Below are 14,645 nucleotides of genomic sequence, written 5' to 3' on the forward strand. Positions count from 1 at the left end.
ATATATTCAATAAACGTTAGATAAAAATAAAAATAAAGATCAATTAAAAAAAGACTATTGGAAGTAAAACTATATAGTTACTAGAATAAAACTGGGAGGAGATCTTGAGATTAGGAAGGTTTTCCTAAAAAAATATTCCAGAAGGATATGAAAAATTAATCAGATGTGACAATATCAAAATTTAGAGTTTCTGTCAAACAAAGTAACACACAGATAAAGATAACAGATGGGTCATATTTGGAAGAGATATTTTAATATCAAAAACCAAAAAGGTTTAGAAAACATTGTATTTAGAAAACACAAAAAACTCCTTTAAATAAACAAGAGAAAACTGGAAACCTAATAGAAAAATTTGCAAGGGCTATAAACAGGCAGTTTACAGAAGGGGAAACCCAAATGATTAATAAAGTATATGAAAAGCAAAGAAGTGAAAATGAAACCAACGATATACTACTTATACTGCAGATTGGCAAAAAATGGAAAGGCTGGAAAAATACCAGGCGTTGGTGAGGATGTGTGGAGACCAGAACAGCGTGGCTGGTGGGAGTGTAGCCTGGCACACAGCAACGTGGGAGGGGAACAAGGTATGCATACACCTCTCCTAGTTATATACCCCAGGGAAACTTAAGGCGATTTTTTACTTGTTCTCCAGCTATATCTTAAAAAGAGGATACAAAGTAGTCAAAGATGAAAATATACTTTTAAAACTGCTGAGCTCATACCTGTAAATCAATCATGGGACTCCCAATGCGCCTCTTCCATCCTGCTGTCTTCAGAAGAGATGATAAAACAGCCAGCCCACCCAAAACACCCAAAGCAATCTAAAAAAAAGAACATTTTGGAGTTTATATAATTTCCTCATCCATGTTCAAATATGCAAATAGAGTATAAAGATGTGCTAAAAAGTGGTGGAGGGTGTGCTGCAAGGACATAGAGGCCAAGGTGAAGGAACTCCCAATGGCTAAATCTAGGACAATTGGAGGAGGAAGACAGATAGTAATGAACTATAATCACTAGAATAAAATAAATATACAGGAATTCATTCTGATTTATTCAATTATTTAAAATAATTGAATAAATAAATCTATGTGAGCAAAGGGACAGCTCCTTTTAGAATTCCATTTAACAAATATAGAAAAAATGGCAAAAATAGAAAAATCAGTATCAGGCAGACATTACAGTAATACTTTTTACAGACAAGAATCTTCTTTGGATACTAAAATTAGAGACCAAAAGGATAATGAGAAACAGATTATTTGCATCCTCCCAAAGTATCTTCTCACAAGATACTTAATTACAAATAGAAAAATACAGTGGAGAACCCCACAGACAACACCTTAGGTATATGATCCAAGTTAATATCATTAGAAATAAGACATCTTGACACCATGTACCTTCTGAAATGATGCACTGAGAAGGACACAACATCGTTACTGGTGGTATCTCTGTCAAAACTACATGAACCTGATTTAACTGTGGGAAAACATCAGATAAAACCAATCGAAGGCCAAAATGACCAGTACACTTCAAAAGTGTAGGAGGGTTCTAAAAGAAAGAGAAAGCCTGAGGTCCTGTCACAGATTAAAGGAGACTAAGGAGACATGACCACTAAAAGCAATATGCAACCCTGAGTTGGGTCTAAAACAGAAAAAGGATAGTGAAAAAACTTGTGAAATTCAGAGTATGTAGATCAGTTAACACGATTACATCAGTATTATTTTCCTTACTGTGATCATTGCACTATGGTTATGGAAGATGGTAACATTAGGGGAGGCTGGGTGAAGGATACATGGCAGAACTATTTTGATAATTCCCCTGTATATGTAAATATTTTTAAATTAAGAAATATACTGTAAATATATATATATATTTTTTAAAGATTTTATCCATTTGACAGACAGAGATCACAAGCAGGCAGACAGGCAGGCAGAGAGAGAGAGAGAGGGGAGGAAGCAGGCCCCCCGCAGAGCAGAGAGCCCCATGTGGGACCCGATCCCAGGACCCCGAGATCACGACCTGAGCCGAAGGCAGCGGCCCAACCCACCGAGCCACCCAGGCGCCCCCTGTAAATATTTTAACAAGTTAAACTAAACTTACATCTGTCTGGACTTGTGCTTCTCCTTGATTCATTTCATATTTGACTGAGAAAGAAACCTGATATTTAAAAGAAAGCAAATTAGCCATACTGAAATTATGTAACACAAAGCCACTTTTACTATAAAGATGTATTTGTATATAAATGCCATACTTTTAATCTATCAGTATTACTAGAGTGGACCCTCACTTATATATAAATGGAAACACTTTGAGGAACTATTCATGATGCTTTGAATATCCCTTTTGAACATACGTAAAAGAAAGAGGGGTTTATTGAGAACTCATTTAGGTTCTTAACAGCAGTCAAGCTAATGATATTTCATTTTCTGGTAGGTTTTATAACTGAGGAATGTGACCAATCTTATACACCAAGAATTTAGCAACCGGCTCAACAATTACACCCTAAGAAGGCAGATTATTCAAAGAGCCAAACAAGAATCTTAGGGATACCACTGTATTAAGAGATAAGAAGAGAAAGAAGAACCAGTAAATGACAGAAAAACATGACTGTGAGAGGTAGGAGAGGTTACATACCAAAGTCTGACCAAGATCACAGAACAAAAGTTCAAGAACGAGTCTTGAAATATGATGTCAAATGTTGTATGAATGTCAAGTTATAAAGAAATAAAGCCAGTGTATGTGGAATTCATTGCTGGCCTTCCAGAAAGAGGTTTTCAAAGAAGCAAAATGACTAGAGCCAGACTGCAAATGATGAGAGTAAACAGTCGGGAAATCAAGGAAAGATAAACAATAGCAAGCTAAAAGGCTGGCAGAATTGAGGAAAGATTTTATTGTTTGGTGATTTTACTTTGTTTTTAAGATAGGACAACTTGATGGTTATTATAAGCAAAGAAGAGGAGCTGGCTGAAAAAGGGATTAGGGATCAAACAGGATACTGGAGAAATACTGCAAATAAGCACAGGTAGAAGATTAGTTTAAGAAAAGAGGAAGGTCCTTTGTTCTTAAAAATGAGAACAAGAGACAGGAAGGATAATGAGACAGAGATTTTGAAGCATTAAGGAGGAAATCTGAGGGAATTCATCTGAGGGGAAATCCAAGGAATTGGCCTGATCTGCTCAGAAAATCTGAGAGAAGTTATTTGCTGTTGGTGAGAGAGCAGAGATGTAGGTGAATGCTTAACTAATATAGAATTTTTACAACTGTCATAAAAAACTAAGAAATGATGAAAGAATTGTACACTCTACACTTAGAATGAATCTGAGGTGGACTTCATCAGTATAGTTTCATGACTCTCTCAATTCCTTTTCTATCTGTTATTTTCTAATTTATCAAGACCATTCTTGGAATATTTTAAACAACAACACAAAAATAGTTAAAGAAAAGAACCAGAAGTGTTTTTAATCTTAAAATAAATATACTCTTGGTTACCCAGGAAATTTTAAACCAGCCAGTCTTTTGTTGTTACTAAACCTGATTCTGGATTTTTCTCTCCTATTACGGTGCATAAAAGCTCAGGCAATGGAAACTAATTTTAACATCCAATTAGGTCATACAAATGAGGATGTAAAATCCTTTTGAGAAAAGTTATCCTATGTGCCTACCTTTTGCTTCATGAAAGCCTAAATCCAGTAGCAGCTGAGTACAAGTGGAAAAAGAGTAAAAGCATAAAAGAGAAGCCAAAACTGGCTACAGGAACTAGAACATTAAAATTTAGAAAAGTAAAATAGTGGAAATTAAAAGCTGTTAGTGAGGTTTGGAGGTAGGGAATGCTTATACAGCTCTCGTGTTTCCAGAGAGGGAAAGGAATATCTATTTAATCTCTCTGAAGAAAAAGTATAGAAGGATTACCTCTGGTTTTTTCTCTATCCCTCTGTCATGAACCCCTCCTCAAAGCAGAGAGGCTTTATCTAACTGGTGATGTTGGGAGAAGGAACTCAGCCTTTTATAGGCTCATACCCTTTGGTGTAGCCCATCTTCAGGGTGTATGCGGTCTCTCCTCCACAAAGGACCTCCCAGGCACGGAGGCCTTTAGTTCTAAACTTAACTTTAAGTTGGAGAAGTAGGAGGATGCCTACGTGGCTGCAGGTCCAAACTGTATTCTCTACTTCACTTCGGCACTACTAGTTATAAACTACTGATACTTTGAATCTCTTTCTACCTGTTGAAGTAGATTTCCACCAAATGAGCAAGCCTGATGAGAAGAGACCACTCGTGCCTCCTGAAAGTTTGAGCTTCTGGTTTAATTAACCAAAGAAACAAAATCTTAGTGCAAACAAGTTGGCCAAAGAGGACAGAAGCAGATGCTGTGTGTCCCAGCATACCCCAGGATCCCGAACGGGGATGCCTGACTGCTGCCAATGTTGTCTAGAAAACAAACTTAATTCTTGTTTTTTTTTTACCTGAAGGATCCACAGGAACTCACCTTTATCATTATTAGTAAAAAGTAATTTAAGACTTGATTATATTAAGTGCAGTATTTATTTAAAACCTGAAAAAGGACTACTAGCCTTTGACTATAATGTACACTGCATCAGTATCACATTAACACATACAGAGGCACTGACCAGCATGGGACTCACCTTCACAGACTGGCTGCTGGGATCTGTGGTATCAATGTCACTGTACGCAATGGTAATTAAAGGAGGGTAAATGTTTCCATTTTTCGTGTTGGGTACAAGGTGGATGCTGTTTATGAGAAAATACACTTCTAGTTATAAATATATCTAAGTTTTTAAACATACACTTAACTTTTTTTTTTTTTTTAATATGGATAGTCTTGGTGACCTCAGAACCAACCAGTTAATAAGGACTAGGGAAGGTGAACATAAACTAGGGGTACCAACACAAGCTATCTTAAGTAATATAAAAACTTGAATATTAAAATATACCATCTGAGATAAATTAGAAACTCTTCCTGAACTAGGTCTTATGAAGTTCACAAATGAAATCACTGAAGCCCTGTGAACCCTTTCTGAGCAACAGTTAAGACTGAAGTGTTAAAGCCTAGAAAAAGGGAGACAACATCCTGATTTTCAAAAGAGAAATACAGGGGCGCCTGGGTGGCTCAGTGGGTTAAAGCCTCTGCCTTCGGCTCAGGTCATGATCCCGGGGTCATGGGATTGAGCCCTGCGTCGAGCAAGCCCCGCATCGGGCTCTCTGCTCAGCGGGGAGCCTGCTTCCTCCTTTCTCTCTGCCTGCTTCTCTGCCTACTTGTAATCTCTGTCTGTCAAATAAATAAACAGAATCTTAAAAAAAAAAAAAAAAAACACCAGAGAGAAATATAAATTCTTAACAAAATAATGTGTGTTATATCCCGTACTGTTTATGGCACATAGTGGAATATATTTTGCTGAATTCAACGGATGGGTATAATTTGTAAATTCAAAAAGGAGAGTGCCAAACACTAGCAGCTAGCATGGTTTCACCACAATTGGGTCAGACCTGACTAGGTCTCATTTCATTTTTACTAGTGATACACTAATAAATTGAGGGAATGCTAAAAACAGTACATTTGGACTTCAGTGAGATATATAATAGAGCTTCTGTACTGCTTATACCTCATAAGACTAACATGAAAATCAGAATGAAGTAACAATGCTTCCAAATGCCAGACTCATAGAAGATGATGGTGTTGATTTTCACCAGTGCTCAAGGTACACATCAAAAAATATGAGAGTGGGAAAGTCTGTGATGATCTAGAGGTAGCAATCTCATAATGAAAACAGAAATAAGAGCTGCATGGCACTACTCTAAGGTAGGGTCATCATTAAGATTTCCTAAGAAGATGGAGGTGTTGATACTTAATCTGGGCCAACACAGACCAGTAAGGAGATGAAAACACACAGGAGGCCTACCCACTGCAAACACTGGGTGGGCTCTTTCTAACATTCCCATTTCAGCCCACTGCTATTCAATTCCTCTCTACCTCTCAACCCATTCTAATTCAGCAGGGCCAGAGTATGAATTCTGACAAAACTCCTTGGTTCTTCTGCTATAATTTTTCCCTTGGTGTTCCTCACTTCAACTGGTGTATACCAATCGATACAGATATCTAAAAAACCTTACCTATTGTTCCAATTCAGTTGTTCTTACTGTTTTCCTTGGATAATCACTAGTAAACACTTTCATTAAAATCCTGTACACTCCAAGCTTAATTTAGTGCAACAGATGTTTGTTTACCTCAGTGATATTTGAGTGGCAATTCGAATTAATCTTGGCTGACTTCCTAAGTCATTTTCTCGTCCACTTAGTGCATCCACTAAGAAAATGCGCCGAGTCAGAAGCCATTTGCTAGAGCTACTGTCTTTTTTCATAAAAAGAAAGAAAGATGGCATTTAAAAAAAATACCTTCAAATTGTTCAAGATGGCTCTCGAGAAGTTTACTGAATAAATTTAACACACAAAATTAGTGCACTCTGTTTTAGGTAAGATGGCTTTTTTATAACCCATGGTTTACTAAATTATCATGCTGGTTGACTTATTTATTGGTTTTTAGCTCAGAGAAAGAGCATACAGATGTCTTACCTTGGTTCACAAGTATTTTATTGTATTGAAGATTTAGGTTTAACACAGGTACAGCCCAAATATATTGGTGTTGATTTTCATCAGTATATTCAAGGTACACATCATAAAATATAGGAGAAGGAAAGTCGGTTAGGATCTTAGAAAGAGGAATCTCACACTGGAAAATAAAAGAAAAAAATGAAAGCACTGAAAATTAGAAAGCATATTTAGTATTTTTAAAGCATTTTTTAATTTTGTAAAATAAAGTATCTTTAAGCTATATTGTTTACATGCATTTCCATGTGATTTCCAAACTTGAATACTATAAATATGATTCTTTTTTTTTTTTTTAAGATTTTATTTATTTATTTGACAAACAGAGATCACAAGCAGGCAGAGAGGCAGGCAGAGAGAAAGGAAGGGAAGCAGGCTCCATGCTCAGCAGAGAGCCCGATGCGGGGCTTGATCCCAGGACCCTGGGATCATGACCTGAGCCGAAGGCAAAGGCTTAACCCACTGAGCCACCCAGATGCCCCGAAATATGATTCTTTTTAAGGGCCAAAAGAACTGAGAATAAAGAACTGCCTGGTTCTTGTCCTATTAACACAGATGGAGAGGGTATGCCTTCATTCTCAACATTAAGTGTACATCAGTGAAAAAGTTGAAAACCACTGTCCTATGGGATGAGGTCTTAATTCTTTCTCCTGATGTACTATGTTGTCTATAATTCAGCTTCCCTTAATAGAGTCAGGCCTATCTTCCACTATTCCCTACCAGTCTATGGTGCATTCATACTAATCTATTTGCATTTCCTAAATACACTACAGTATTCTATTTCTCTCTGACATTGCAAACATTCCTGCCTGACATTCCCTTCCCCATTGAGCTTCCCTGGTAAATTTATATTTGTTCTATAAGCCCAAATGTCACTCATCCTGAGAAGTCTTTTAATACTTCCCCAGAGAATTGCTGATGACTCCTCCTTTGTAACAATATGGCACCTTAAATACACCACATTCCACATTTTTGCAATTCTTTGTCTATATAGCTGTCTTCTCTAGTAGGCTGTGAACTACTTCAGAGGCAGCCAGGTTCAATGGAAAAACCAGGGATTTTTAAGCCTACTTGAACACTGGTTCTACAATTTGCCTGATCCAAGACCTTAAGTCAATTAACTAATCTCACCGAGCACCATTTTTCATTTATGAAGTGCATATATATATATATATATATATATGATATATATCTCACAGTTATTCTGCAGATCAAATGAGATAACAAGGATAAAATGCTGAACATCCAGCAGCAGACATTTAATCAGGGTTGGTTCTCCTGGCTCATGGTAAACATATAATAGTATTTCTTTCTTCTTTTTAAAATAACATCTAAATCATTTATGATAAAAAAAAAGTAAATTCATGTTCATGATATAGGATTTGAAAAATATAAAAAATTAAAAAATAAATCACTTGTAATCCCACCATCCAGAGATAACTACTGTTAAAAAGACTTATTGTATTCCAATCTGGTTTCCATGATGACATTTTTCATTGTAGTTTTATCAAAACTGAAATCACAGTTTTGTTCTATGGTGTGTGTATATGCATTTTATCAAGAAGTACTTTTGTAGACAAGCAAATGTCTTGCAAAAGTTTAATGGCTTATAATATTCCTTTATACCATACTGTAATTTCAAAAATGGGTTCCCAAAGGAAGGAAGGCCAGGGAGGGAAGAGGGGAGAAAAAGTATGGAAGGACAGAAAAAGAAGCACTTTAACTTATTAACATTTTTACTTTATTCTAAAATGCTCAGGAATAGGGTATCTTGGTGGCTCAGTTGACTAACATCTGCCTTCAGCTCAGGTCATGATCCAGGGTCTTGGGATCAAGTCCCAAGTCAGGCTCCTTGCTCAGCAGAGAGTCTGTTTCACACTTTACCCTTCCCCCTGCTTATGATCTCTCTCTCTCTCTCTTTCTCACACTGACTCTCTCACAAATAAATAAATAAAATCTTAAAAAATTAATATAATAAAATGCTTGAAATAAATATTATTTTTAAGACCTATATGCCTAGAAGTAGATAAATAATAATTATGAAAATCTTACATTATGTGTTTAAACTCTATAGATACCAAGATTTTCTGTATCCAAATAATAAAATATTATATCTCTGAAATTATTCATTACTATTAAAAAGGTTTCAAAAATTCAAAGATCATTCCAATTATTGCTGATGTGAAAAATGAAGCTAAAATATAGACTAGTATAGTTGAAACTTACATTTTGTTGATAGGTTGTTCCAAAAGAATAAGCAGCATTCAGTCTTGTCTCTGTGTCTGGACAAAGCTATAGCAAAAGAACACAACTGATAAATATCAGAATAATGTCTCTTCACTTATAGTCAAGAGTTCTTAAAACCCGACATAACATAGGCTTTATATAATACCACTTAAAGTAGTTTTAAGAAATTCCCATTTAAAGCACAAGATAAAAACCAACTATAGTATGTAAGTGATACTGTAATCTAGTAAATATCAAGTCTTTCCCTCACTTTTGCCTGAGGCAAAAACAAGGCACATTAGTAATTCTTCAGCTAGAAGTATGCTCACCTGTAAAATACCTCCTTCTAAAGTTTGCCACTTAAGAAAATTTCCTCTTACATCATAGGAAGCAGCAACAAACTTCAGTTTTCTATTCTGATTAAATAAAAACAAGAATAAATTAACATTACAGACTCTAGAAGCAGTGCAGTATTCCATAAAGAAACAGTCAAGGTTGACTGATCCTTTCTTTTCCCAAAGATCAAATATTCAACTATCTTTACTTAGAAGCAAAATTAATCTAAGTATCTTTATTATTAAACACACCTAAAATAAATGAGCGGTGTTTTGCATTAAAACTATTATTCCAGAATTGAGAGGCAATGCTAGTGATGGATAACCTCCTTTCACACCTGTTACGAGTATGTGTGTCTGTGTGTGTTTGCATGTGTTCACATGTGTAGAATGGTTGGGGAGTTAGTAGGTAAAAGAATCATCTATTCCATCATTCTAGAAGGTCAAAAAGCTGAAGATAAAAATTTGGATCTGTGAAGTGCTAAGGAAATGGCACAGAGTCCCAATCAACCTTTAGAAGCACTTCTTAGAAATGCAGAGATACAGGAAGACTGGGTCTGTCTGGCATTTGGTGATATAAACAACCTTCCCAGGCCCACAAGTGCTACTTGCTACCACAACCACATCATCCAGAGGTATCCATAGACTCAGGTAAGACTGCTAACTGCTATATCGTTTAATTCCTACAAGCAGCTGATATTTAGGTTTAGTTTAGTAATCACATTTTTTAGAAACAACCTAAAAAATCAAGAGTTATGATTAACAACATTCTTACTACCTTTTAAAACTGTAAATCAAAATATAGTTGTTCTTTAATAATCTAGTGATTTATACCTGGTTTTCCCCTTTAAAACTGAAATTTGTAGGAAGAGGTGTGGTACTGAGTACTTGAGGTGCTAATCCTAGCTGGTCTCCATAGAACAGCCATGGAAGATTCTGTCTCCTGTAAACAATTACAGTTGTTTTAATAATGGGGTACCAATGTTAATATTTGTGAAAGTAACTACACTGAATTTGGCTAAAATGACAGTTCATCAATCAGGATATCTTTACCAAAATGAAATAGAATGAACGGTGCGCAGTCCAGCAGTATTTTCAAAGATAAACTGAAACAGTCGGCATGCATCAAAAGTGGTAGAGTCATGAGAATTCATGTTCATCACACACATATTTCCGAGAGCTTGGCAAGATGTTAGATTGGCATAGACCTATGAGAGAACCATGGCAAAGAAATGTAACATGGACCTTAATAACTTTAATAACTATATTTGAAAGAAAACTAATTTGTTGAGTTTGCCTCTCAAATGTCTCAGTTTTCCTCATCAGGAAGAGGCAACTCCATTTTTATAGTTATTCAAATCAAACATTGCAGTGATCTTTCTTTCCTTTCCCATACCCAACTCCTCAGTAAAACCATGTTGGCTCAGTCTTCACTGTATATCCAGAAAGTGAACTTCTTTCATTTCCATGCTACCATTCTTGGCTATGGGTCCAAGCTCTTACTCAGATTGCTGTAATACTCTGCTCACTGGTCTCCCTGTTTCTGGCAAATCTCCTCTCCATGCTGGTGAGCCTTTCAAAACCTGAAGTTCAATCATATTTTCCTTTGCACAAAATCCTTCTATACCCCTTATAGTAAACTCCAGGTCCTCGCCATAGCCACCCCCTTCATCTCCAAATCCAACTCTCCACTTTCCCTCACTTTCTCTGCTCTGGCTGCTCTAGCCTCCTTCCTTTTCTTAAGCATGAACATACCAGAGAACTCCTGTTTTGGAACCTCTGCACTTGCTGTGGTCTCTGCTTAGAACATTCTTTCCCTGGATATTTACATGGTTCACTATCACTTCCTTCAGGGCTTTGTTCATCCTCAGAGATACATATGCTGACCACCCTAAACAAAATAGTACTCCCTCCATTCTCTATGCTCTTTATACTGGTTTATTTGTCTTTATAGCACTTAGAACCACCTGCATTTACTTAGAATATAATTCTGTGAGGGACTTTTTTTCTCCTGTCTCTTTCTGAAATATATAACCTGATTTGAGAACAGGGCCTAGCACAGAGTAGGTCATTAATAAACATTTACTAAATGACAGCATGAATCACTTGCCCCCAACACTCAATCCCAGCCAAACAAGCTGGAAGACATTCAATTTTGTGTATTTTCTTTCCACTAGAAATGACTTATTCTTCTTATATTATATGACCAAGGAGATATATCTACTGAGAAGACTTTGATTATCTGGGGGAAAAGAAGGTGCACAAGTCTTCAAAATGAAATAAAGTTACTTTTAAAAAATTCAAACTTACCCAACAAGCAACTGCTGATGACTGCAAATACTTTGCAAACCATTCTGAAGTGAAAGACATGCCCTGTTCACAAAAAGGTAAGTTTTGGTTTTAAATTCAAATGAAGATTTCTTACGTACATCGCTAGGAAAACATTAGTATGCATATTTTCCAGTGGGAAATGGCTATTATTACCTACTCAATGTTGTAAGAAAATAGTTTTAATGGAAATATAAGAATTTTCACTGAACTCAGTTATTACACATAGGGACTGTACTGCAAAATCATGTCACTTAGGCAAAAGATATAAGGAAACAAAGTGTGACTATAATAAAAAAAATACTATGCCCATTTTAGTAATAAAAAAACAAAGAACAAAATGGTAAGAAAATAAAAGAAAACCTAGATACTGATTTAGTATTTCATTGTTAACATTTGCTGATTTAGGATTATTATGCTGCACTAAATTGGCCAGTAATAAAAGAGAAATATTTATGAATGATTTCTAAGCAACAGGAAATTGGGGATATGTATAGAACTAACATTTAAAATCTCTAAAGTGGTGATTCTCAACAATGAACATTATAATCACCTGTGGGATTTCCTAAGAACAAAAAATGCCTGGCTACATTTCAAATCAATCTCCAGGAAGAACTAAGGCATGTATGGGCTCTGAAAGCTGCAGATACAAATCTCTGGCTAAGAACCACTGCTTTGGAGCTTATCTGCGTATCTTGCTAAAAAAATGACACACCAAGAAACACCATTCAGGGTAATTTACTGGACATGTACAGAGGAGATAAAGCCAAATTATAAGAAACATTGCACCATAGCTACCCAAAAAAATCTAAAATAAAATCATAAGTCACTATTTTCATTCCTTTTTTTTTTTAAAGAGTTTATTTATTTATTTGATAGACAGAGGTCACAAGTAGGCAGAGAGGCAAGCAGAGAGAGAGAGGAGGAAGCAGGCTCCCCGCTGAGCAGAGAGCCCGATGTGGGGCTCGATCCCAGGACCCTGGGATCATGACCTGAGCCGAAGGCAGAGGCTTTAACCCACTGAGCCACCCAGGCGCCCCCACTATTTTCATTTCTTTACGGAGGAAAAATTCTCCCTTTTTAAGAAAAAAACTCCACATCTGCATATAAAATTGAAGATAACATAAAAAAAAAACTAGTTTTTTTAGTTTTTTAGTAAAATAATGGAAAGCAATGATTTTCCAAGCAGTGCTCGGAAATTCATGTAAAATAAACCCACAGACAATTTTAGCAGCAGTGTTAAAGCTGCATGATCCTCTCATAAAATAATATCCACACATTTTAAACCAGGAATTTTAAAATACTTAGGAAATTTATCTTTAGGAAATAATCTCTCCAAAAGGAAAAACATACCTATTTGCATAAAATGGTTGACAGCAATATTATTAATAATAGAAAACCTAAATATTCAAAGGCACTACAATTATATAAATTTCAGTGTATTAATGAGAGTGTTAGGTAGCTATTAAAAATTACATTGGGTGAGCCTGGAGCGTGGTACAGAGAAACCAAGGAAGTACAAAAGGACTGAAGGAGACATGTCAAAATAACACAAGAGCTTATCTCAAAATGTGGGACAATTTGAGCTTCAAAAAGAAAAATAACAGTAAACAATTATCACACACTGAATAAAGAAAGATTTCATGAGTTCACAAAAAAGTAAAAAGAAAAAAGCACAGAGAGAAAGGAAAGCACTCTTTACAGAAGACTGCTAACTAATAAATGTAGATGGAGTAAGAGAACTGTGAAATTATTCTGAAATGACCAATTTAAAACTTGATTCAGGCAAGATTCGTTCATCAATGGCCACTAAATGTATATTTACATTGTCTCAAAGTAAAACCTCAGACTAACTTATTAACCACAGTCTCTTTACAATGAAGAGAAGTGGCATATAACCATGGTGACCAGGCAATCAAATTTAGCATCACCAGGAACTGGACCACCTAACATGTGCTCTTTGTTACGATGCAATGACTGCCCACAACACTTTATCATATTCTTGCAAAAAGATGTTTCACTGAGTCTAATCATAAGAAAACAATCAGAAAAGTCCACATTGTGGGACCCTCCACAAGAGAGCTGTCCTTACTCTGCATGTCAATGGCATAAAAACAAAAACAACAACAAAAACCACAAAAGCGAAACAGAGTAGGGTCTAGATTAAGAACACTAAAAGACTAATTGCAGTATGGGATCTTTTTTTTTTTTAATTTTATTTATTTGACAGACAGGGATCACAAGTAGGCAGAGAGGCAGGCAGAGAGAGAGGGGGAAGCAGGCTCCCCACTGAGCAGAGAGCCCAAGATGGAGCTGAGATCCGAGCTCAATCCCAGGACACTGGGATTATGACCTGAGGCTTTAACCCACTGAGCCACCCAGGTGCCCCCAGTGTGGGATACTTAAATTGATCCTTGGATTCTCACCTCCCCCTCTCCTGTCCCTGCAGAAAGGGGAGGGAGCATAAAGGGCATTATTGGAACAAGGGGAAATTTGGAAATGAACAATATATCAGGTAGATCTATTACATTAATTTTAAATTTCTTTGATGTGATACCAGGGGAAAACCCCCTTGTTCTTAGGCACTACATAGTAAAATATTTAGGAGTAAAGTGTCATACATCTACAACTTACTTTCAAGTGGCTCAGAAAGAAAAAAAAGTGTGTGTGTGTGTGTGTGTGTGCATTTTACATGCACATGGAAAAACATTAATGACTGGTTAACCTAGGTGAAAGATATATGTACAGTCATGGTATTGTACTTTGAGCTTCTCTGTGATTTTGAAATTTTCAAAATAAAAGTTGACAAAAACATATAAGATGCTAGATCACTATTACTATCTTTGGGGAAAGATAATGGGAAGACACTGACCCATGTACACAGAAAATTCTTTATTGATTGGCAGGTATAAATGCCTCTCATAAATTTATACAAAACTAACTATGTTCCGATTCTGTATTGTTCAAGAAAACATTTGATATGTCATGTTCTAATCACACTTATCCAAATAGGAAAAGTGTAAATTATCAAGGTCATACAAGTACTTTAGTCTAGCTGCCAATTACAGTGTCAACATAAACTAATAAACATGCATTCTGGTTTTTCAATCTATCTAGTCTCTTGTGGGCTGAATTATTTTG

The 14,645-nt window shown here is 36.1% G+C and overlaps 1 protein-coding gene and 1 long non-coding RNA gene across 3 annotated transcripts in view; one reads left to right on the top strand and one right to left on the bottom strand.

Moving 5' to 3' along the window:
- The window catches only part of LOC309860607, a 58,185-nt gene that overhangs the window by 33,673 nt on the left and 9,867 nt on the right, over window positions 1-14,645 (top strand). The window contains exon 2 of the long non-coding RNA XR_014309489.1: window positions 11,354-11,563. This is a non-coding gene — a long non-coding RNA (uncharacterized lncRNA). The remainder of the gene's footprint in view (window positions 1-11,353; window positions 11,564-14,645) is intronic.
- TMEM67 (transmembrane protein 67) overlaps window positions 1-14,645 on the bottom strand; it is a 70,619-nt gene that overhangs the window by 19,604 nt on the left and 36,370 nt on the right. For both annotated transcript variants that reach the window (XM_082722884.1, XM_082722885.1), the window contains 10 exons: window positions 11,487-11,549; window positions 10,230-10,384; window positions 10,011-10,119; window positions 9,171-9,257; window positions 8,842-8,907; window positions 6,583-6,739; window positions 6,238-6,361; window positions 4,638-4,743; window positions 2,098-2,154; window positions 723-821 (listed from right to left, as the gene is read on the bottom strand). In XM_082722884.1, the coding sequence (XP_082579010.1) occupies window positions 723-821; window positions 2,098-2,154; window positions 4,638-4,743; window positions 6,238-6,361; window positions 6,583-6,739; window positions 8,842-8,907; window positions 9,171-9,257; window positions 10,011-10,119; window positions 10,230-10,384; window positions 11,487-11,549 (1,023 nt within the window). The remainder of the gene's footprint in view (window positions 1-722; window positions 822-2,097; window positions 2,155-4,637; window positions 4,744-6,237; window positions 6,362-6,582; window positions 6,740-8,841; window positions 8,908-9,170; window positions 9,258-10,010; window positions 10,120-10,229; window positions 10,385-11,486; window positions 11,550-14,645) is intronic.

Source organism: Mustela nivalis (genome assembly GCF_964662115.1).
Source record: "Mustela nivalis genome assembly, chromosome: 2".
NCBI classification, from domain to species: domain Eukaryota; kingdom Metazoa; phylum Chordata; class Mammalia; order Carnivora; family Mustelidae; genus Mustela; species Mustela nivalis.